Below are 23976 nucleotides of genomic sequence, written 5' to 3'. Positions count from 1 at the left end.
TGGTGTGGTTAGGAAAACAATATGTGGCACATGGAGATCTATTCGGAATTCCTTTCTGTAGACCTCAGATGCTAGGGATATCCCTCACTCCTACCAACCCCCCCCCTCCGCGCTCCAAAGATCATAGTATCATACAGTCAGACCCGCCACTAGTTCCAGGGGACTTCAACAATGATCCAATGCCCCATTCGTCTCCATTCCCATCGGAAATCAAACTCAAAAACCCTTGACATATTCAGCTCTATCTCCAAATCTTCCTATCTCACTGATTCTTTTTTGCCATGCTATGGATTATTTTGTATTGTGTTAGGTCATATTTAGCTCCATCGTGAAATGTTCCTATCTCACTCACTCTTTATTGGCAGGCTATTGATTATTGCGTAATATGCCAGTCTTTTCTATGAGTGTCACAGCAAAACCACCACTTGTTCCTTTCTTTTTTAATGTTATTTTCAACATTGACTAAGAGTTGTGCTTGCACTTCCACATTGGATGCATATTGATCGTAGTCTTCTTCAGCCCCATTGACGTACTTTCATGGTCATTTATTGGGAATTAATAAAATTATCTTATCTTATCTTAGGGATTTGGAATTTGATCCATGATATGGGGGAATATCTCCACTCCCATTCAACATCGAGCCAAGACCTTGTTGACCAAGAAAGAGTAAAAATGGTTAGTAGATAGTGTTGAAATGATGAAGAGATCATGGATCTATGATGAACAATTCAGCAAACACTAATCCAGCACAAACCTCGAACATAAATATCATATAGAGAAATGAACCTATGTATACGGGAACAAGAGATATGGTGCCCTTAAGCAAAAAAACATTCATTAAGGAATCAAAATGATAATACAAAACAATCATTAGATGCGTTGACCAAGATAGAGTAAAAATGGTTAGTAGATAGTGTTGAAATCATGAAGAGATCATGGATCTATGATGAACAATTCAGCAAACACTAATCCAGCACAAACCTCGAACATAAATATCGTATAGAGAAATGAACCTATGTATACGGGAACAAGAGATATGGTGCCCTTAAGCAAAAAAACATTCATTAAGGAATCAAAATGATAATACAAAACAATCATTAGATGTGTATCTATGCAACATGAGGTTGGTCACCTTCTCCCATACGGGTGTTACAGACATACATAAATGGCTCGGTCAGCCTTATCCACCTAAATAATATAATATAATGTTGACTAAGTTGACTATTTAACCATAACCTTCTTATAAATTAATGAAGGCACCTATCCATAATGTCAAGAAACCACAAGTGAAGATTACAATCATTTCAACAGTTAATAATAGTGATTAGGTAGTGAAACTACCTACTTCACAAACAAAATCATGATACCAAGTTTCATCAATGACTCATTTTTAATAAAGTAATTACATTAACCCCTTATTTCTCTTATAATATGATCATGTATCATCAAAATACCAACAAATCTATCATTGCACTGTACACCTTAATTTCTTTGAAATTCCTATATGTTGACAACAAGCTTACATTTTCAACCTAATTACATTATGAAAAAACCCTTACATGAACATCATGCCTCTCAGTACCAAGTTGCATAGAAGTGGATACCAATACAGATATGGAGACACAGAATTCTCTCCCACGCACAATTTCAAAAAATCAAAAAACAATACAGATATGGAGACACAGAATTCTCTCCCACGCACAATTTCAAAAAATCAAAAAACAAAGAAAATCCAGATCTTCAAATATATTTCGCTATAAATTGTTCTCGAAAACATGGAAATGTAGTCATCTGTCAAAAACTCAAATTTGTGTGTTTTAGAAACAGGGGAAGGACCATCTTATGGGCAAAAGTTCAGATTTATTGCCCCCAAGGAGATGTGTACATTGTTCTAATGCATATGTCTAATAACCTTTGGTAATAGATGACATAAGGCCGTGAATTTCATACTCTAATAGTGAAGCTATTCCTGTTTAACGACAAGTTCCAGACATGGTGAAAAAAAATGACTTGGATGACATCAGGATTTATAGCAGAACAAAAACATGTTATGATTTCCATACATGCCATTAGAACACAACTTCACTAATCTACAATAAGTTCAAACTAAGGAAGTGGAAATACCTTGGAGTCTGCAGCTTTTAGAGCAGAAACCAAAGCTTTTGAATGATTGAAGTGACGTAAATCTTTATCATACTCTCGGAAATACACTTTCGCCATTCCTTTCACCACGTAATCTCCTTCCTGTACCATCATTAATGCCACAAAAATAATTGAACAAAGGGAATATCAAAAGCCATCTAGTCAATTCTGTATTCCAAAAGAACATCAAATATCTAAAAGACAAATAGATATTGCGATTAATATTTTGCCACTTACAGAAGGTTTTTCACTCCGACCACGTAAAAAATAACGATATTGATTGGGTTTCAAAACAGCGGAATCCTTCTCATCATTAACTGGATTTACTTGAAGACCTGATGAATCTGAATGTAGCTTATCTTCTATTTGCCCCTTCCTCTGGCGGATGAAAAGAAGCCCAGATGAGGTTCCTACTGCCATTGTCCTACACAAAGAGGATATGCCCATTGATAGAATTGGAGCTGGATACCTTGCAGAATGGGTGACCTGCATTTAAGCCAACACATGGGTAAGCAAGCAAAGGAACAATATCAAGGGAAAAAGATCTCTAAAGTTAGAAACTTTAATGTTTACACAGTATTGTATAATTTTATCTCATTTGATCAAGTTTAACACTCCAAGTGATAATATAGTCCAACCAAACACAAGTTTCCCGTGAGTTAATCATCAAATAACCAACCGAAAGAAAACAAGGTGAAAATGAGATCAGATCTTCTAAAGTTAGAAACGTTAATGTTTACACAGTATTTTATAATTTTATCTCATTTGATCAAGTTCAACACTCCAAGTGATAATATTAGTCCGACCAAATACAAGTTTCCTGTGAGTTAATCATCAAATAACCAAGAGCAAGAAAACATGGTGAAAATGAGATAAGATCCTCTAAAGTTAGAAACTTTAATGTTTACACAGTATTTTATAATTTTATCTCATTTGATCAAGTTCAACACTACAATTGATAATGTTAGTCCGACCAAATAGAAGTTCCCTGTGAGTTTAATCATCAAATAACCAACTGCAAGAAAACATGGTGAAAATGAGATAAAACATTGTAGAAAAACCACAAAGTGATAACATCTACAGAAAATGTTTCACACTGCTCATGTTTGATTGTGCAACTTAGGATTGTATGTGCCATACTTCAAACCAGGATTACTGAAATGAAAACATCCACCACACTATAATACTTTCTCCACAGAGACCTGGTACAGACAACTAAAGTTCAATTACCATAATTGCCAATATACGTAGACAGAATTAAAACTTCAATCAATGATCTTCAAAGCATTTGTCCGAAAGAAAAGACTCCTTTCAATATCTCTGATCTGCACGAGAGGGTGAAATATTTAGTTTTATGTCTAAAACCTAACAATTAAAGATTTAAATATTGGAATTGGATTGACGAAAGAGTCAAAAGCAGAGTTACCAAGGGGAGGAAGACTGACTTTGGTCAAATTAGTTGTAAAAACCGATAAACAGATGTACAGAAAACAGTAAGGAATTTAAAGCATGAACCTGTAACATTTTCATTGGAAACCTGACAAAATCAATTAACGGGACTGTTGAGGTACCTACCTGTACTCCTGCAGTTGAAGATGCCTCCGGCTACGCTGCTACAGTTACTGAGAGACCGAATCCACCCAGCCAAACTGAGCAGAGCCTGGCTGCTCAATCCAGTAAGCTTCTCAACAGAAGCTGACCGTTCCCCCGCACCCAGAACCTCAGAACTCTCAAGCTCTTCCAATGGTTGATTCCCCTTCGCCTTCCAAATTCTTCCCTCTGGTTTTTCGTCCCCCTCCTCAATCCCTGTCCTGCGGTTTTTATCCTTTGGTTTGGCGGTGGCCGCCCTCCCACCTGCAGCCACCGCTCACCCTGCTAATGCCACGTGTAAAGTTTTGTAGATGTTCTATGCTAAGAGCAATTTCACTTTTCTCACAGCAATCATACAAGTAGATAAGCAAAATGCAGATAGAACATATAAGCAGATCTTACAGAAGACAAATCAGAAACAAGAAAAATGTATGTGTTTGTTTCGGCGGTCAACAGGATGCTTCAACCAGCAAAGTCTCCTTTGGTCAGCCAGCCCAGCATGTGTCACAACAAACCTCCAACCAGTAGATGAGTCAACCCAAGTCAGTTCTACAAAAGTCAACGCTGTCCTGAAAAGTCAACGCAGGGGCAGCAAGCTAAAAGTCAACGCAGCAGCAAAACGGTCAACCCTTTGACCTCGATTTTTGTGCCAGGTAGTATGGCCTTCAAAAATCGAACCTCCCACAAGTTTTCAGCTTGTTTGGACCAAGCGTTGACCAAAGTCAACGCTGGTCAAACTTCTGCGAAACCCTAGCAGCAGAAAACTCCTCTTCGTCCTTCCCACGTGTGGCTGAAATTCGTCCTCCAAGTAGCTCGTACTTTTTAGGATGAGAGAGGAAGATGTGAGTTGTGTTGTGATCAAATTCTCTCCAACTTTTCCTGTATATATATATCCATCAATGAGGGTGTGTAAAACATCTGTTGGGCATGTGAGCCTACATTACAAAACTGGCTGACCTTTGCACATATAATTTATTAAGAATAATAAATTCAAAATATAAGTTCTGCTCATCGGATTAAGACTATTTTTATATGGATTTTACACCTCTCAGAAAGAGGAATCCAACAAAAATATTAGCCTCTTAATCTGAGCATCAGAACATGGAGTTTGGACCTAGTTGTCCAAATTTAACACTCCCTCTCAACTAGGGAGAACTCCATCTATTAGTGCAATTAACATCGTGAGTCATCCCGCCGAAACTTGCTTTGCTGGCTTCTTTATTTCAGAACAGAAGTGGGTTAGTCACAAAGACATCATTCCCCGACTGACATAATCAGTCCAGAGGTCCCAGACCTCACAAATCTTGATCCCAGATCAAGTGGTTGGACCATGCCATCCTAGATAGAGAGTACGGCAATCTCTGATGCGTCCATCAGTCTTTGCTAATAGTCTCTAGCTTTTCCACACCTCATTGGCCAAATGAGAGGTACTTCCCATGAGCCCTGAACTCAATGGGTAGGATGCATACGGGGCACAGATTAAATGAGTGGCGAACCAGCTCAATAATCACAAGGGTGGGGCAAAAGCATTATGAGTGCTTATAGCTCCGAGAAGCTATCCCCAAAGCCCCCCAGAGCTCCCAGAGCTCATCGTCCAACAGGACCCACATCATAGGGTCTTTCCACGACACCAAGACTCTCACGGAAGGTTAGGAACTTGACCTTCCCCAGGGGCTTAGTGAGAATATCCGCGACCTGCTCATCAGTTCCTATATGATCGAGCCTTACGGCGCCTCGCTGTACCATATCCCGGATAAAGTGGTACCTGATATCAATATGCTTGGATCGGTCGTGGAACACAGGATTCTCAGTCATACGAATCCCACTCTGATTATCACAGAGTATTACAGTGGTATCTAGCACATGTTGGAACAGCTCACTAAAGAGCTTCCTCAACCAAACTGCTTCACAACAGGCCATACTAGCAGCAATGTATTCGGCCTCCGCGGTGCTCAAAGCCACCGACTTCTGCTTCCTGCTCATCCATGAGATCGAAGCAGAACCAAGATTGAAACAGCATCCAGATGTGCTCTTACGATCCACCACACTGCCAGCCCAATCGGCATCAGTATATCCCCGGAGTATCACACTCCCGGCAGTGTATCTCAGCCCATGGTTTATCGTGCCCCGAAGATATCTCAAAAGATTCTTGGCACCAACCCAGTGAAAATGATGAGGCTCAACCATCTGTTGACTCAAAGTATTCACTGCAAAACATATGTCCGAACGGGTGTTCACTAAGAACATCAAAGCTCCTATGAGTTGACGATACTCAGTAGGATTGGCCAAGATAGGCCCTGCAGCGCTGCCACTCAACTTCTTAAAGTTGAGTTCCATTGGTGTCGACACGGACTTCCAGTCCACCATCCCAAATCTTTCCAGAAGCTTCACAATATACTTTCCTTGAGAAAGGAAAATCTCTCCAGGTCTCTGCCAGACCTCCAGGCCTAGGAAATAGTGCATCAGTCCTAGGTCTTTCATCTCGAACTCAGCAGCAAGCTCCCTCTTACATTGATGAATGAGAGGGTCATCACCTGTCAGGAAGAGGTCGTCCACATACAGCACTAGAATGAGAGTCTTTCCTTCCTCAACCTTAAAGTAAAGGTTTGGATCAGCATTGCTTCGAGTGAAGCCCAGCTTCATCAAGTAACTATCCATCCTCTCATACCAAGCTCTGGGTGCTTGCTTTAACCCATAGAGGGCTTTCTTCAACCTGCAGACATAAGTGTCTCGATCTTGAACTTCAAATCCCAGAGGTTGTTCTACATACACCTCTTCCTTTATTGCACCATGCAGAAAAGCGGTCTTGACATCCATCTGATGAAGACTCCATCCTTGCGTAGCAGCAAGGGCTATGATGGATCGGATGGTGGTATATCGAGCCACAGGTGCAAATATATCGTCATAGTCAATTCCTTCCTTTTGAGAGAAGCCACGGGCAACAAATCTTGCCTTAAACTTTTCAGCACTCCCATCAGATCCATGTTTAATCTTGTAGAGCCATTTAGCGGTGACAACAGATTTGTCCTTCGGTCTCGGGACCACATCCCAGACATCATTCTTCATAATAGCCTCATATTCTTCATGCATAGCATCCTTCCAGACTTGATGCTTGATGGCTTCTTCAAAAGATCCAGGTTCAGATTGTATAATAGTACTCATGGCAGCTAGATACCCTTGGTATCTACACGGCTTCTTGCTTTCTCAGAATGTTCCCCTTGGGGCAGCATGACCCTCAGCATCTTCGAGGGTGTCCCTGAGCCATGATGGCCTCTTTCCTAGAGAAGGGGAAGGATCAATAGGGTCCATTGGCCCTTCAACATCAGGCATAGTCTCATCCTGGGGTTCTTCTAGATTTCCAGGTCTTTCTTCATGGTTTTCTTCAGATCTAGGAAGATCTACTACTTTCTTCAGGGAAGCATCTTCGTCAAAAGTGACATCATGGCTTATCTCTACTTCCCTTTGACCAGGTACATAGACTCTATATGCCTTAGAAGTCTCACTGTAGCCCACAAACATTCCTTTCTTCCCAGTAGCATCCAGCTTACTTCTCTTTTCTTTCGGCACATGAAAATAGACAGGACATCCAAAAATTCTAAAATGTGAGACATCAGGTTTCTTACCAGAGAAAACCTCTTCGGGAGTTTTGGAGTCCAAAGCGGAATGAGGGCATCGGTTTTGAATGTACACAGCAGTATTTGCAGCTTCTCCCCACAGAAACTTTGGAAGACCCTGGTCACATAGCATGGCACGGGCAGCTTCCACAATAGTCCTATTCTTGCGTTCAGCAACACCATTCTGCTCAGGAGTATATGCAGTGGTAGTCTCCCTCTTAATGCCAGCTTCTCTGCAAAAGTCTTTGAACTCATTTGACTCATATTCAGTGCCATTGTCAGTCCTCAAAATCTTGATCTTCTTTCCGGTCATATTTTCCACCAAGGCTTTGAAGGTACGGAACCACATGAAAGCCTCATCCTTCTTCTTCAAGAAGTATATCCAGGTTTTGCGAGAGAAGTCATCAGTAAATGTCATATAGTAAGAACATCCCCCCAGGGATGTTACAGGCAACATACCGGAAAGATCAGAATGGACCAGTTGCAATATCTCAGATGTCTTTGTGACACTTGAGGGGAAAGGTCCCCTTGTATGTTTTCCTTCAGCACAGCCCTTACATACACCTTTATGATTATTTCCAAAATCAGGCATCCCTGTCACCACCTTCCTTGCTTCGGGAAGAGCCTTGTAATGAAGGTGTCCAAATCTTCGGTGCCATAGTTCGGTTTGACGAATAGTATCACAAGTCATAGCTCCCAACGGACTCCCTCCAACCTGGTAGAGTGTACCAACTCTAAAACCAATTGAGATAGCTTCCTTGAAGCTCTTCTTCCACATGAGTACCTTTCCATCAGAGAAAGTTACATTGAATCCTTTGTCTTCCATGGCAGATACAGACACAAGGTTCTTCTTCAATTTGGGTACATAGAGTACATCTTGTAGATGGAGGACTTGTCCTTGAGACAAGTGGAGGGTCACAGTCCCGGTCCCTTTCACAGGATAAATGGCATTATCCCCAAGGATTATTTCTAGATTAGTATCCCTTTCAACCATGTCAGAAAGTGCTTCCTTGAATCCAGTGATGTGTCTTGAGGCACCACTATCGATTAGCCAGACATCCATAGTGTCGGGCGGAGATGCAGCTGAGAGAGCAGATATTAAAATATACTCATTTCTTTTATCAACAACATTAGACTCCTCATACCTGGTATTTCTGGTCCTTTTAGAAGGTGGATGGTTTCCTTCAAAGTGAGCCTTCCTCTTTCCTTTGGATTTGTCATTTCTTTGATTCCCATTCCTTCGGTTGTTGTTGTTGTCGTCACTATCGGGAGAATTCTTCTGGAAGGGGCATTCTCTAGCATAGTGTCCAGTCCTATGGCAGGTGAAACATTTACCCTTCTTCTTTTGAGTCTTAGTCCTTCCTTTGTCCTTGGAACCACCAGAGTTCTTCTTTCGGGAATGAGCAACATAGGCAGTATTTCTTTCATTATCAAATTCCTTCATCCTTGTTTCTTCTTGCATACATCTAGACAGAAGCTCATCAAAGTTAGGGATGGTATTATTGTTGAGAATGGTAGTTGTGAATACTTGCCATTCATATGGAAGTCCTCCAAGTGCGGTGAGAACCATCTCACGATCAGCTATTGTCTCCCCAATAGCTAGCAGATTGTTCCTGGTTTCGGTCAACTTCATAAAGAAAGTTTGAATAGACTCGTCTCGGCCCTTCTTCATATTCTTCAACTTGTTCTTGAGGAATAGCACTTGGTTCACATTGTTTACTCGGAACATAAGTATCAGTTTGTCATACATCTCCTTGGATGTGCCTAGTTCAGATATGTAGGCAACCAGACTCTTATTTATGGATTCCCTGATCAGCAGTTTTGCTCTGATTTCTCCCTTCTTATACTTGTGTTTAACAGCAGCAGAGGCATTTGATGGAGGTTCTTGAATCTTCCCTGTCACATGATCTAGGAGATCATGATCTTCTAATTTGAGATCTAATAACATCTTCCAGGCATGGAAGTCATCACTTCCAGTCAGCTTGTCATTCTCCCTGAATTCAAGCTTAGAGGAATCCATTTCCTTCGATGATGATTGCTATAGATAGAGTTTGTCTTCACCTCAGCTCTGATACCATGTAAAGTTTTGTAGATGTTCTATGCTAAGAGCAATTTCACTTTTCTCACAGCAATCATACAAGTAGATAAGCAAAATGCAGATAGAACATATAAGCAGATCTTACAGAAGACAAATCAGAAACAAGAAAAATGTATGTGTTTGTTTCGGCGGTCAACAGGATGCTTCAACCAGCAAAGTCTCCTTTGGTCAGCCAGCCCAGCATGTGTCACAACAACCCTCCAACCAGTAGATGAGTCAACCCAAGTCAGTTCTACAAAAGTCAACGCTGTCCTGAAAAGTCAACGCAGGGGCAGCAAGCTAAAAGTCAACGCAGCAGCAAAACGGTCAACCCTTTGACCTCGATTTTTGTGCCAGGTAGTATGGCCTTCAAAAATCGAACCTCCCACAAGTTTTCAGCTTGTTTGGACCAAGCGTTGACCAAAGTCAACGCTGGTCAAACTTCTGCGAAACCCTAGCAGCAGAAAACTCCTCTTCGTCCTTCCCACGTGTGGCTGAAATTCGTCCTCCAAGTAGCTCGTACTTTTTAGGATGAGAGAGGAAGATGTGAGTTGTGTTGTGATCAAATTCTCTCCAACTTTTCCTGTATATATATATCCATCAATGAGGGTGTGTGACACATCTGTTGGGCATGTGAGCCTACATTACAAAATTGGCTGACCTTTGCACATATAATTTATTAAGAATAATAAATTCAAAATATAAGTTCTGCTCATCGGATTAAGACTATTTTTATATGGATTTTACACCTCTCAGAAAGAGGAATCCAACAAAAATATTAGCCTCTTAATCTGAGCATCAGAACATGGAGTTTGGACCTAGTTGTCCAAATTTAACACCACGCCTGTGCCTAGGTATCCCCTCCTGGTCTCGTTTCAGGTTGTGATGAATAATACCCTTTATGTTTTGAACCATAGGATATTTATTAATTGTTCTTTTAATATGACATTACATTTGTATATATACGTACCATTAGAACATTATAATGTTTATATATATTTTCAACATAACACATTGTTTTATTTATATTTGTTTTAATATAACACTTAGAACTTTATACTTGGATCTTTTTTAAATTAATTATTTATATTAATATTTAACCTTTATTTTATTAATTTATTAATATGATTTTTATCAATATTCTGGAGCATATAATATATATATATATATAGTCTTCTTTGATCTAACCATTCATTACGCAATATTGATGAATGAGTAGAACTTCTTTTCCAAGAAGGGTCATGGTATTTAGCACTTATAATCAATTTAGTATAAAATACTAGTGCAGTGTATGCGACACATGCATTTGTAGCTATCATATGCATGTACCGTATACCTGCTATTATGCTTGCTTTCTTTGTATTTATAAATGGGTCATCACATCAGTCTTGAGACCAGACCGTAGGACAAGATCCAAAAAGTTTCATACCAGCATTATTCTATTATATTGGAACTCTATTAATTTTAGTTAACAATGGTATGTTCTATGCTTAGCACAATTACTTCAATGTACTTTAACAGCCTACTGACAATTTCCAATTTAGTTTTCCAATAGCAATCACATTAACCATAAATCAGTAACTATAGATAGAACATAAAATTAAATGCAGAAGACAAGCCAAGACAGGAGGACAGCAGATTTGACGGATGCCAAGGAAACACCCCAAGATGGGGAAAACCCTTTGATCAAATCTTCTTATTATTATATCAAATGTTCTTTAGAGAGAGAGAGTACAAAAAGTCAAAGTTGACTTGCCAAATCAAAGTCAAACAGCCCTGTCAAATCTGCAGTCAAATTCAGCCCTAAACAGAAAGTCAAAGATGGTCAACACAACAGCAAAACTTTAATCAAACTTGGCCTCTTTAGCTGGTCAAATAGCAGTCAAAACAGTCCACAAAAACAACAGTCAAACTTGGTCAACTGAAGTCAACTTCTGCGGTCAAACAGGTCTGTGGTCAATGCAGGTCAAAGTGCTCAGAATTTCTCGATTTCTATGACAATCTGTACTGCCTGTCAAAAACAAATTTTTCCCACAAAAATCGCACTCGAATGATGAGTCAAAAGTCTCATTAACGCTGGTCAAACCCCTGCAACAGTCCAGAAATTCAGCCCTGCAATTTGCCCAGAAAAACCGTCCTACTTGCCACACATGTGAGAGAGGAGATCTGCCCAATAGCTGTACGAAACAATGAGATAAGGAGAGAGAAGAAAATGTGTGAGTGATGATGCCAAATGAGGTGGGCAGTCATTTATATTTATACAAATCATTGAGGGTGAAGAGACATGTCTATTGGGCTTCATGAACCTATATGATGATGTGGCCGACCTGAACAATTTGCACATGTATGTGCCTAAGTTACCGAAAACTCCTGTAGAATTTGTCGGAAACACGGATCCCCGTTCTGATACAAAGACAGATACAATTCTTCCCAAAACGTTGTAAAAACGTTTTTGTGCCATTTCTTAAAATCGGAAACTTTAGATCTGGAATTGGATACGTTTCCAAGGGATTTCAATTATTTTGGATCCATTTTCAGACACGGATCCACGAAAATTGTGATCGGAATCCACCCTTAAAATGTTAAAAGCATGAAAATTTGTATAGCCATAAATAAATAATAAAAATGAAGAAATCGGATTTGCAAATTAACTCACTATAAACACAGTCTCATAAAGTCTCTTCTAAATCTTTAAAAAAAAGACACTCCATATATTTAACAAGTATTCTTACTAAGAAAAAGATAGATGCTCAAAAATGCAAATCAAAAGGTTTGATGAATGTCTTCGTAAAGAGATTTATTTGAGCGATTAATTTTCATTTTGGTTAAGGTTTTGTTAATTGTCATTGATTTTGCTCTTGATTTCGTAAATCCCTCCAATATAACAAATCTTCTCTAGCCAATTTTGTGCCTGCATATAGTCAAAACACCAAGCTGACATTGAGAAGATTGAAATGTTGAAATAGGTCTTGACGGAATATCCCAATGATCCATGGGCCTTTTAAATGTCATGCAAGGAAGATAGATATAATCTTCCATGCATGACACGTTCTTTGAAGGAGTTGGACCCAAAAGCATACAGGCTATAGCATTTTTTATCACATTACTCTTGATGATGATAATATGTTGAATGTTATAATAATCAATAATGATGATGCCAATGTTAATGCTGAATTGATGATCATGATTTGTTTATGTTGAATTCATGACGATGATTATGTATTTTTAGATATAGATTCTAGATTCTAAAGGATGAATGGTAATATGAAATATATATATATATATAGATGCACGTCATTTCCTTGCCGTAACATATCCTGGTATTTTGAAAAAATTTCGTATCCGTTTCAAACCCGTATTTGTATCCGTTCCTGTATCCGTTTCAGTGCAACTTAGGTGTGGGCATAAATTCAAAAACACACTTCTGCTTGTCCGAATTAGATGATCTTTATATCAATTTTGGTCCTCTCGAAAAGAGGAATTTAATGCAATCATCATCTCCATCGAATCAGTTGTCCAAAGTGGAATTTGGTCCTAGTTGCCAATTTTAACACTCCCTCTCAACTAGGAAGAATTCCACCCGTCAATCCATCCATCATCATCGATCATCATGCTATCCTGTCGTCATGTACCGTCTTTGTATCTCATCTCATCTCTACTCTGTTGAACACTAATATGAATAATGAAGAAGAATCGATCGAGAGTGAGTCACAAGACCCTAACACTCTCCACTAACAAAAGTCACTCCAGAGGTAGAACCTCAATCAGACTTGATCCCAAATCAAGTTGTTGAACACCATGCATCCTAGACATAAGGAGTACGGCAGTACGCGATGCGTCCATCGGTAGTGCTATGGTCCCTATCCACTTTTCCCAACTCATTTGCCAAATGAGAGGTTTTTCCCATGAGTCTCGAAGTTCGAACTACATGGGTAGGATGTATGTTGGGGCATCAGCAGGAGAAGGTGAACCACTCATCTTGCTCATATGCCATAGAAAATGTGAACCACTCATCTTATGCATATGTCAATCATAGGGGAAGGTGAACCACTCACCCTACACACGTGTCATCAATCATATGGGAAGGCAAATACCACTTTGGCTATCACAAAAGATCACGGTGGTATCCAACAAGTCCTCAAATAGCTCACTAAAGAGCTTCCTCAACCAAACAGTCTCACAACATGCCATACTAATTGCAATGTATTTAGCCTCGGCAGTGCTTAAAGCAACCGATTTTTGCTTCCTACGTATCCAAGAAATTGAAGCAAACTCCAATGAGAAGCAACATTCAAACATGTTTTTTTCGATCCCCCACACTGCCAACCCAGTCAGCATTAGTATTCCATGTAGCCTCAAATTCTCGACAATGTATCTCAGTGCATAGTTGATTGTGCCACAAAGATATCTCAAGAGATTCTTAGCAGCAATCCAATGTTTGTGATGAGGCTCGTGTTATGTAAAATGTAATTAGGGTAATTATGTAATTGGGGCACGATCAAAGATCATGCCCCTTCTAGAAGAGGTGCCCAAGGACTTATTTAAACTAGGGCCCTCCTTGTAAAAAGATCATCATTCAATCAATAAATTTATATATATATACATATATATATATATACATATATATATATATACATATATATATATATATATATATATATATATATAAGTTTCTCAGTTTTAATGCTCAAATTGGTATCAAACCACTCGGTCACTCTGTTGTTGCATAAGCCACCCGCAATTTCGTCTGCTGGTCATTTTCGCATGTTGCTCCTCGTTGTTCCACGGCCCTATGCTTGTTCTTCACATCGCATATTTTTTTTTGTCACGCTCGTCTAAGCATCGTGTCCCTAATTTCGCAATGTCTCACTATTGCACCCATTGTCTTGTTCAACACACCGTCGCACAAGCCCTGTTTGTCGCTATCAATTTGATCTGTCGTCTTGTTTCCTCCCAGAGTTTCCAAACGTCGCACCTATTCGCACCCTTCACCATTGACTTCCATATTATTCCCTTTCGATTCGTATGTCCATTAAAATCATATCTTTAAGTTCAAACATTAATAGTTATATGTATAGTTATTTAATTAATTATATAAATAATTTAATTATATCATTAATTATATAGTTATATATATAGTTAATTAAATCATATATATAGTTAATTAAATAATAAATAAATACTACATAGTATATAAAAAAATATATATATATATTATATTATTTAAAAAAAAAAAAATAGGTCAAGTTAAGGAAAAAGGTTACGCTGCATAAGTATACTCCACCTCATACCCGCTCAATGTCTTCATCAATGTCGATCGCCGATTTTAATAAAAGATTGATAGATCTTGAGACTAAGGTGACAACACATAGCAAAAAAATCAAGGAGCTCCACGATACAACAAAGAGAATAAAGCATCAGCTCAAATAGAATCATAACAAATTTAAAAAGGATCATGCAATCCTTTCAAATAAGATGGATCTAAACCATAACCAAGCAATGGTGATGTTGACATGTATTTGTGACAAGTTGAAGATTACACCTAATCAAATACCCCAGAATAATGAAGCTACTCAACATCTCAATTCATAGTAAAGATGACCTCCAAGTGATTTGTCAGACATAGGCCCACACAAATCAAAATGAATGAGGTCTAATATTTCTTTAGACCTTGTTTCACTATTTGTAAATGGTTTTCTTATATGTTTACCCAAAGAACATCCCTTGCGAACTCCTTCACGATCTTCTTTGATATTCAAGATGCCATGAACCAGTTGATTTAGAGTGGGAATGACCTTGTAGTGTAGATGACCATATCTTCTATGCCATAGCTTAATGGGATTGATTTCCATATGAACTAGAGCTTGAAGAGGTGGTGTCATGACTCTATATAAGCTTCTTTCACGAACTCCAATAACCCTAGCTTTATCAATACTTGAATCTTTTCCCCAAACCAAAACCTTTCCATCAACAAAAGCAACTCTATCCCCTTTATCTTCTAAGCAAGAAATTGAAAGAAAATTCTTTTTCAAACCTGGAACATATAGTATATTGTTGAGATGTAGCTTAGCTCCATTGTCCAGCTTCAAAGATGTTGATCCCAAGCCTCTAACAGCGTAACTTTCGTTGTCTCCCAATTCCACTGCATGAAAAGATGATTCCTTTGATAAAGTGTGAAGTTGTTTACTCTCCCCTGTCATATGCCTTAATGCTCCACTGTCAATAATCCATGCATTATCATCATTAAGTGAACATGTAAGTGCAGCTAAGAACCCTTGACTTTTGACCTTGTTAAATAAGTAGTAGAAGATCTTCTTGATCCAGCTTCCTGCAGTATTGAATCCCATTCTTATCATAGAGGCAGTAACCATTTCTTTCAAGCCAACAAAGTGATCTCAATCTTCCTTGACCTTAGCTTTGATACCATGTTGAGAAATCAATACTAGTAGAGTTAGGGTTAGATTTCTCTTTCTTGATAATTACTTGTGAATTATGTTGGCTTCTTTTACTTCTTTGTTATATTATCTTTCATCAAGCAATTACCAAATTATGTGTGTATGAAGATCACAAGACACAAGATGTAGGCACTCTGCCAAAGAAAAACCCCTATCTAGGGGAAAACCCAGTCAAAATCTCTTCCTTCAATAGTTTTCTTGAGACTCTTCAACCTAGACATAGACCTCCTCCAACCACCAAGCCAACCTTCTCTTCCAACAACTTCGACCTAGAACTTTGACCTTAAAGTAGCAGCACTTGGACCCAACAAATCTAGAATTTCGAACTTCCAGCAACAGAATCTTCGACCCAACACTCTCAGAATTCCAACTCTTCCAGCAGTAAAACTTCGATCCAACAATTGGCCCAATAACTTCGCATAAGAGAGAGAAAGAGATACCCAAAAACTTCGACCTTGATACTTCCAGGACTTCTTCTTCTTCTTCTTCTTGGAATTTTGCACGTTTTTGCCCTCTTCTCTTGGATATCGAACTTGTGGAAGTGATGCCTCCAAATGAATTCGAATTGCTTGTATATATAGGATTTAGGTGAGGTCGAATTGCCCTGTTTGAGGCCGACTTGATCTCCTTGAGGCCGACTTGGTATGGAGGTGTCAAATACCTAATTTGACTCAATAATAAACTTTCTACATGATTCAAAAGCCTAAGAAGGGTCTCATAAAATGTGCAATGACTCTAATGACTCAATATAAATCCTAGGAGTTCACAATGGGGTTTTTGACTAATAAAATATGACCCAAGCATGAAACCCATGCTTTAATAAGTCATTGTAATAATAATAATAATAATAATAATAATTGTTTTTCATTCTTTTGCAAGTAAATTACATAATGACTCAAATACATTTATGAAGACCGAACCTAGTTACATTCTTCAACAGTTTCTATGTTTTGAAATACTGTGCAACATGGTTTCCCTGCAAAAGTTTTTCCTAAAAGAATGAACTCCAAAAAAAAATTGAAACAAGAGTATCCTTCCGCTATGGATTTCTTTCTTTTTATTCTTCTTCCTCCTCCAAAACCATGTGGGAACATGTATGTCTAGTTGAGGACAAGTGGCAACATGCTCACGTGTATGTGCTCTTTTCCTATTTCACCTCTTTTCTCCTTTTTTTGTTTTCCTTTCATTTTATTTGTACTCTCTTTCATACTTTACTTCTACCCCAACTAATGTTTCTTACGAAAGTTAATTTGGCACATGCTCATTTGTATCGCAACTTTATCACAAGTATATATTTAAATTTAATATCGCACTTATACACACACAAACATACACCCCATTTTACTTATAAAAGGTGCAAGTATCAGTTTCCGATTTAAATCACCCCCTTATATATAAGACTACTAACCACTAGGTTATCACAATGACACAAACCATTTAGTCACTTAAGCTTATAGTTTGACAAGAAATTAACTAGACTCTAGAGCAGTGCTGCAGGAACCGTCCCCCCGCCCCTCCCGAAGGATCCAGAGGCAAATCCGCATCTCATACGGATCCACCACTGATCCTTTAGTGGAACTGCGGATCGAAAAACAGATCTGCCTTTTTTTGGCAATTCCTGGAAAATTGGATCTGTGGGGGCCCGATCCACAGTCCCTACTACCTGATTCGCGGTTCCTACTGCCCAATCCGCGGATTCAGAAAGGACCAGGTGCAAATTTGTGGAGGTTCGAGCGTGTATCCACCGCAAATCGCGAATAGATCCGAGAGAAGGTGGACGGTTCCGCGGGGCTTTTTTTTTTAATTTCGAACTGTTATGCGACGAACTACACTTTCTGAATACTCCCAAGGTGCCCCTTGACGCTCCCTAGACGCTTCCTAGATGCTCCCTAATATTAATGTTAAATTCTTAAAGTAAAAGTGACATTCTTCTTTATCTTTCATTTTCATCCTTTTACTTAAATTTTTAACATTACCATGAAATGACTCAGGATGTTTGAGAGTGGTTCCAACCTCATCAGACTTCATATGGAGAAAATAGAATTTCATATCCCATTCAAAATTTAGCAGAGTTAATAGTTTTCAGGATCAATGGGATTGTGGCGTTTCATTGCATTATATCATGTATGAGGGCATGTGATTAGCATTTAATCAAGAGCACCAAGCCCTATATGTACCCCAATGTTGGTGTTATTGATTGTTGAACTCCTTTGTCATGGCCTTAGCAATTATGTAACCTTCACTCAAGTCAAAATCATCGATTAGGCATGTTAAGCTTTTTCTACCATATTATAGGGCTTGGATTAAGCTGTTTGATCAAAATTAGGCAATGTTGACTAAAATCCCTATCGAATTGAAGTAGAGGCAAAGGCTAAACAAGAGAAGAGGAATCTAGATTGTAGATGGTTGATGTTGAAATAATTAATCATTGATGTACAATGGATGCCATATCTATCTTGATTTATGTAAAAAATTACATGTTTTCATGTCTTCTACAACTAATTTGGTATTTTGGATGTTTTTTAATATAAATGCAAAAAAATATAATATATATATATAGTAGACGCTTCCAAGATGCTTCGCTTCCTAGATTTTTGGGAAATGACGCTTCCGCGTCCCCACTTGCAAAAAAATGTCCCCGCTTTGTGCAACGTTGCTCTAGAGTACTACCCTATTGTGTTATTTCACCCTGGTTTTTTTTTTGGTCATTTCTGTGACATGTCTAACTTTTTATCTACCAAGGCATGCTAAGTGTGTGAGTATACGCTAAGGCAATGGTGTCAACCCTTAGAAAGAGGCAAACAATCATAGTGCAATTCCAAAGGGATCAAGTATCAAATTCATTCCTAAATAAAGAAATGCACAGGCAAAAAATGTTCCAATGGGCACAACAAGACTTTTTAAAGGAGAAGATCACTTGTGCTTTTGTGCAAACCCTGTCCTAGGATGTCAGCAAAGGTTCAATCAACAAAGCTGCACAGGTTTCTTGTTTCTCTGAAAAATTGATATTTACTTATTTCTTGTTTCTCTGAAAAACTGATATTTGCTTATTTCTTCAGCAATGCTCCCACTTTCTAATGCTCCAGCAGCTCAAGCGATGGCTGACAACACTGAGTGGTCACAGCAGTGGCTGCTCTAAGGTCCAACAGCAGCTCGACTTCAAATGCCCAGTCAGTTGGTCGATTAAGTGAAGGTGTCACTTTTAACACATAACTTGAAACCTAAAAAAAAAAAAAAAAAATTGTTCCCGGTGCTTTTAAGGTGGATCCATTTTCGGAAATCCGGAAATGGATCACAATTTTCGTGGATTAAAAAAATTGAAAACCTCCCAAATATGTTTCCGTTCACAAAACCGGTGTTTCAAAATTTTGGAAATGGCAAAAAAACATTTTTGTGGCGTTTTGGAGGACGATTGTTCCTGTTTCCATTTCAGAAACGGGGAACGGAGTTTCTGGCCCTTGGACTGGGTGTTTCCTGTAACTTAGATCCATCCAGTTTCTGACAGTAGCTGCTAATCAGAGAGCAAGGAAACTGGAGACATAAGCAAGCCTTCATTTTTTCATTTACTCTTTGAGGAGTCTATGCAATGTCCATTTTCAAAATTTTCTGTTATCTGATCAAATGGCAAGGCAATATGGAAGACCATAATAACAGGAACTTTTAATAAGTCCTGTTCAGTTAACTTTTTAGTTTTTTAATCAAGAAAAAAGGAGAGGTTAAGTATCCTCAGAGTGCTTGACAGACACATAGTAATGTACATTCTGTTTGCTGCTTGAAATTTTAAATATATGATTTTTTCTTGGAAATAGAATAAAATAACAAAAAAAAGTTATACTGGACAACCCATTTTGAATTATTAATTTACTACTCATGGCAATGGTTCTATAAATACTTGTCTTTCAAGACATTTTATCCAAAAAGGCATTGCAGCATCACCGTTACTGAGCTCACATACCTTAAAATGATCAAGATCAAAAACTTTCATATATCCATCTAGTGATGCAGTAACAAGACGAGAAGGTGCATCACCCAAAGCCTGGCCCGACCTGGGTACTTTTGAAATACACATAGCCATGACAGTCTTTTGATGGCTTTCCATTGTGTGTATGGGTCGTCCTCCTCCAAGAATGTCCCATACCTTCACTATGTTACCTCCTGCAAGTAAAAGGTACAAAGAGTCAAGATATTAAATGAAGTATTCAAGTTAGATGCATACTATTCTGCCTATATTTTGACAGTAAACCACTTCAATAAAGCCTATCTGTATTACTCCTAAACAACAATAAAACCAATCTACAGTTAAGATTAACACATGCAACGAATCAGAGCTTGACAAATTCCAAACTTTAACATCAATTTTCCAATACACTGCGATAATTGAGTTCCATCAGATTAACAAATTACCGAATTGAACTTGAGTGTTTAAGAAGTTGCATTTGTGAGGATTTCAATTTCACAATTTTGCAATAAATTATAATTAACCTTAAATCATAGATTTTTACCTGCGGTGGCCAGCAATCCACCAGATGGAAAAAATAAAACATCTTCCAGTGGTTTCCCATGCTGCCAATAAGAAGGAAAATAATTTAATTGAGTGAGAAATAAAGCAAAAGATAGTGAATTTTGCATTGATGTTCATGTACACTCTCTCTACGTCCATGTTCACACTAATAAAATCATCTCATCATATTTCACACAGAAGCAGGTGATCGGGAGCATAATGACTTTAAGCAGATACATACTGGTGACATATGCCATCAATTATATCAGGAAGTTTGTGGACACTTAGAAATCAACCTGTGCCTACCTAATGTTGCTTTTATGGTGATAAGCTACCTAAAATTTTAAGGTTTTGGAATAGTGTTGTTTTAGAAGGTACAGTAAAACTTGAAACAGGTACAGACAAATCTTAAGCATGCTGACTGAACCATAACAGATTAAAGGGCGTGCCAAGAAAACTGATCTGCACTAAAAGCTTCAGTCTACAAGAATATGAAAAACATTTACAATTCAAAAAGGCAACACACGTTTGTACTGATCGAGAGATGCAATGATATCAAACTTTATATAATAAAAGATTATCCCCATGGCTACTTCATCAAGGAAAGCCAGATCTTCAGACGGAAAAATTTTGGCATCTTCTATCAGATCACGTTAAACCTAACAACCCTGTCAGATAGGAGCTGAAACATGTAGCCACTACAATTATAAGCTAATAAGATAAGATAATTTTAATAATATCCAACAAATGACCACAAAAGTAGGTCAATGGCACTGAAGGATACATCCAGTACGAGTACAATGTGGGAGTGCAAACGCAACTCCTAAAAAATGCCAAGGCTAGATCTAGAATAAAATGAAGTAAAGAAGGATACAACAATAGGACAGCCTTATAAACATGTATATCACCGGATCAAAGGCCCCTGGTGATGTAGAAGACTAAGTGAATAAGTCCAGGCAGGAGGTCAATGATGTCAAGAATGCCTAAGTCTGATAGCCAATGGCAAGTGGAGCGGCAATGGTGTTGGCTTCCTATCAGAGTCTGCTAATTTTAGGTATGTTCTATGCTAGAGCAATGAAGCAGAAAATTTCTAATACGCAGAATAGATATATAAATATTTTATTAATAAGATGAATTTACAGATGATGATTGATTACAATGGGGTTTCTGGCTTATATACCGCCATGGCACCCTTTGGGAAAGGGCATGATCTTATGATCGTGCCCTTTCGTCTAACTAAACCTAAAATTAAACAATAAACCTAAAATTAACTAATTTTTTACATAACATTGCCTTCCTCTCGAAAGAATGCTTTGTCCTCAAAGCATGCGCAACGACAAATGTTGTTGACAAAATGCTTCATTCTCCCAAGAAGCGTCTTCTTCGGTAAGTCCTTCCACTTGATTATATATTCCAAGATGATCAAGGTCCCACACTTTAAAAGGTCTTGGATTAATCTCTCAATTTCTGTTTTTTGGTGATGTGAATATCGGTATGGCTTGATGTTGGCGGGGTCTGATCTTGCCTTGACTTCTATTGTATGCTCAATTTCCCTATTAGGCGGCATCTTCATAGGTAGGTCTTGAAATACTTTTTCATGCTTCCGAATCAGATCTTGTATCTCTGGTGACTCTTCTCGACTCAGCTTCATCATCTGAGATGATGATACAACTTGATTTTCTGGTGCTTGGAATCCGTGTAGCTTGTACTTTTGACCTCCCCATTTGAATTTTATAAATTGTACTTGATGGTTGGCGGCATAAGTACCTAAAGTTCGTAACCATTGGATACCTAAGACTACATCTACTCCTCCTAACGGTACTGTGAAGAATGGAGACTCTAGATTAAAGTCTTGAATCTGCAAATTGACCTTATGGCATTTCCCTACCTTTTCAATCTTCTTACCATTAGCTACCATCACTTTCATGTTTGGTAAGGGAAATGAAAAGATATTGAGTCTCTTTGCCACGGTTGCATCTAAAAAATTGTGTGTGCTTCCAGAGTCGACGAGAACCACTACGTTGTTCTTCTTTATGTGTCCTTTTAACTTTAAAGTCTGAGGTTGTGATATACCTGTCATAGCTGATAATGACACTTGTGGAATACTTCCATCATCTAGTTCTGGTGAGAATTCTGGGGCGTCTTCTGTGTCTTCTATGTCATAATCTTCACTGTTTGAATCATTGGTTGCTTCACAATTATATAGGTTCTTTGGTTCTTTTCCTTTATCACATCTATGTTTGGGGTCCCACTTCTCACCACAGCGTTTACATTTACCCTCTTTTATTCTTTGCATTTCCACATTAGATTTTTCATCTTCACGACGATGCAGTGGAACATATCTTGTATTATTTGAGTCCACATACTAGGGTATCTTTCGTCTTGCATAAGTTTTTTCCACTTTTGACCAAAATATTGGTTCGGATTTCTTTTCAGTTGTTTTTCCTTTTCGTCTTGCTACTTCTATAGATGTAATGTCATGCATCTCAAGTTCTGCTTGTAAATGGACTTTGAGTCCCGAGATGTATGACTGAATTAGACGAGATTCTGATAACCCAGGTACTCGTGTTACTAAGGTCTCCCATTCTTGAGTGTATTCGTCCACACTTCCTTTTTGTCGTAACTTGATGAGTTTTGAAAAGAACTCTTCTTCTCTTACACCTTGGAATCTTTTAAAGAATGCATCTTTAAATTTTCTCCAGCTAATGACATGTGTTGTTTTTCTCCACCACATATACCAGTTATATGCTTCTCCTTCCATTTTCATGGATGCATGCCTGAGCTTTTCATCATCGTCATTGATGTCATATATCTCAAAGTATTCTTCTGCTTTATTTATCCATGCAACATTGTTTTTTTCGTTTCCATCGAATTTAGGCATCTCAACTTTTGCCCTTCGCTGGTATGTTGCTACTGGTTGAGCGAAAAAAGGGTGTTGATTGGTAAAATTATCCCAGAGTTGCTTGTTTATAAAGGCCGTGGTACTTGCTTCTTGGTGGGGTGTCGCTGATTTTCTTGGGGATTCAACCTTTTCATGAGAATCTGTTGACTTTGTTGAATCTGATGAGAGGTGTTCTTGATTCTCTGCACTTTCTTTTAATAGCTCTTCGGGTGTACAATTTGACCTTTTACACAGAAGTCTCAGCATTGTTAAGGCATCTCTGATGTTTACTTCTGTTTGGACATGTTGACTTTCCATCTTTATCTCTATTCGATTTGTCGTATCTTGAAGATTTTTTATTTTGTCTGCTTGCTCCCCAAGCTTGCTCTCGAATTCATTTAATCTTTTATTGACCTCGTCGTGGTTGTTATTTATCTTATGCTCTGCGTCCAACAATTTTTTTTGAAAATCCGCCATTGTCATTGTCGACATTGAGCGGGTTTGCGGGGGCGTGTATTTATTTGCCAGCTAAAATATTTTTCCTTCCTTTTTTTTTAAATTAATTAAAATAAATTTTATACATATAAATTTTAATTAATTAAAATAAATTTAATTAATTAAATTAACTTTTTATAAATATATAACTTTTAATTAATTAAAATTAATTTAATTAATTAAATTATATATATTATATATAATATATAATATATATATAT

General features: G+C 38.1%; 1 protein-coding gene across 1 annotated transcript in view; it reads right to left on the bottom strand.

Moving 5' to 3' along the window:
• Window positions 1-23976, bottom strand: part of LOC149195074 (protein SLOW WALKER 1-like) — a 255714-nt gene that overhangs the window by 135054 nt on the left and 96684 nt on the right. The window contains exons 8-11 of the mRNA XM_089405238.1: window positions 20381-20441; window positions 19834-20033; window positions 2380-2628; window positions 2125-2244 (exon numbers count right to left, since the gene is read on the bottom strand). Coding sequence (XP_089261364.1) covers window positions 2125-2244; window positions 2380-2628; window positions 19834-20033; window positions 20381-20441 — 630 coding nt within the window. The remainder of the gene's footprint in view (window positions 1-2124; window positions 2245-2379; window positions 2629-19833; window positions 20034-20380; window positions 20442-23976) is intronic.

This window comes from Pinus tabuliformis, chromosome 2_2 (assembly GCF_031772625.1).
Source record: "Pinus tabuliformis cultivar Carrire ecotype Pingquan chromosome 2_2, CPIR1, whole genome shotgun sequence".
Taxonomy (NCBI): Eukaryota; Viridiplantae; Streptophyta; class Pinopsida; order Pinales; family Pinaceae; genus Pinus; species Pinus tabuliformis.
Note: the sequence above shows the minus strand (reverse complement) of the source record. Positions and strands in the feature narration are given on the sequence as shown.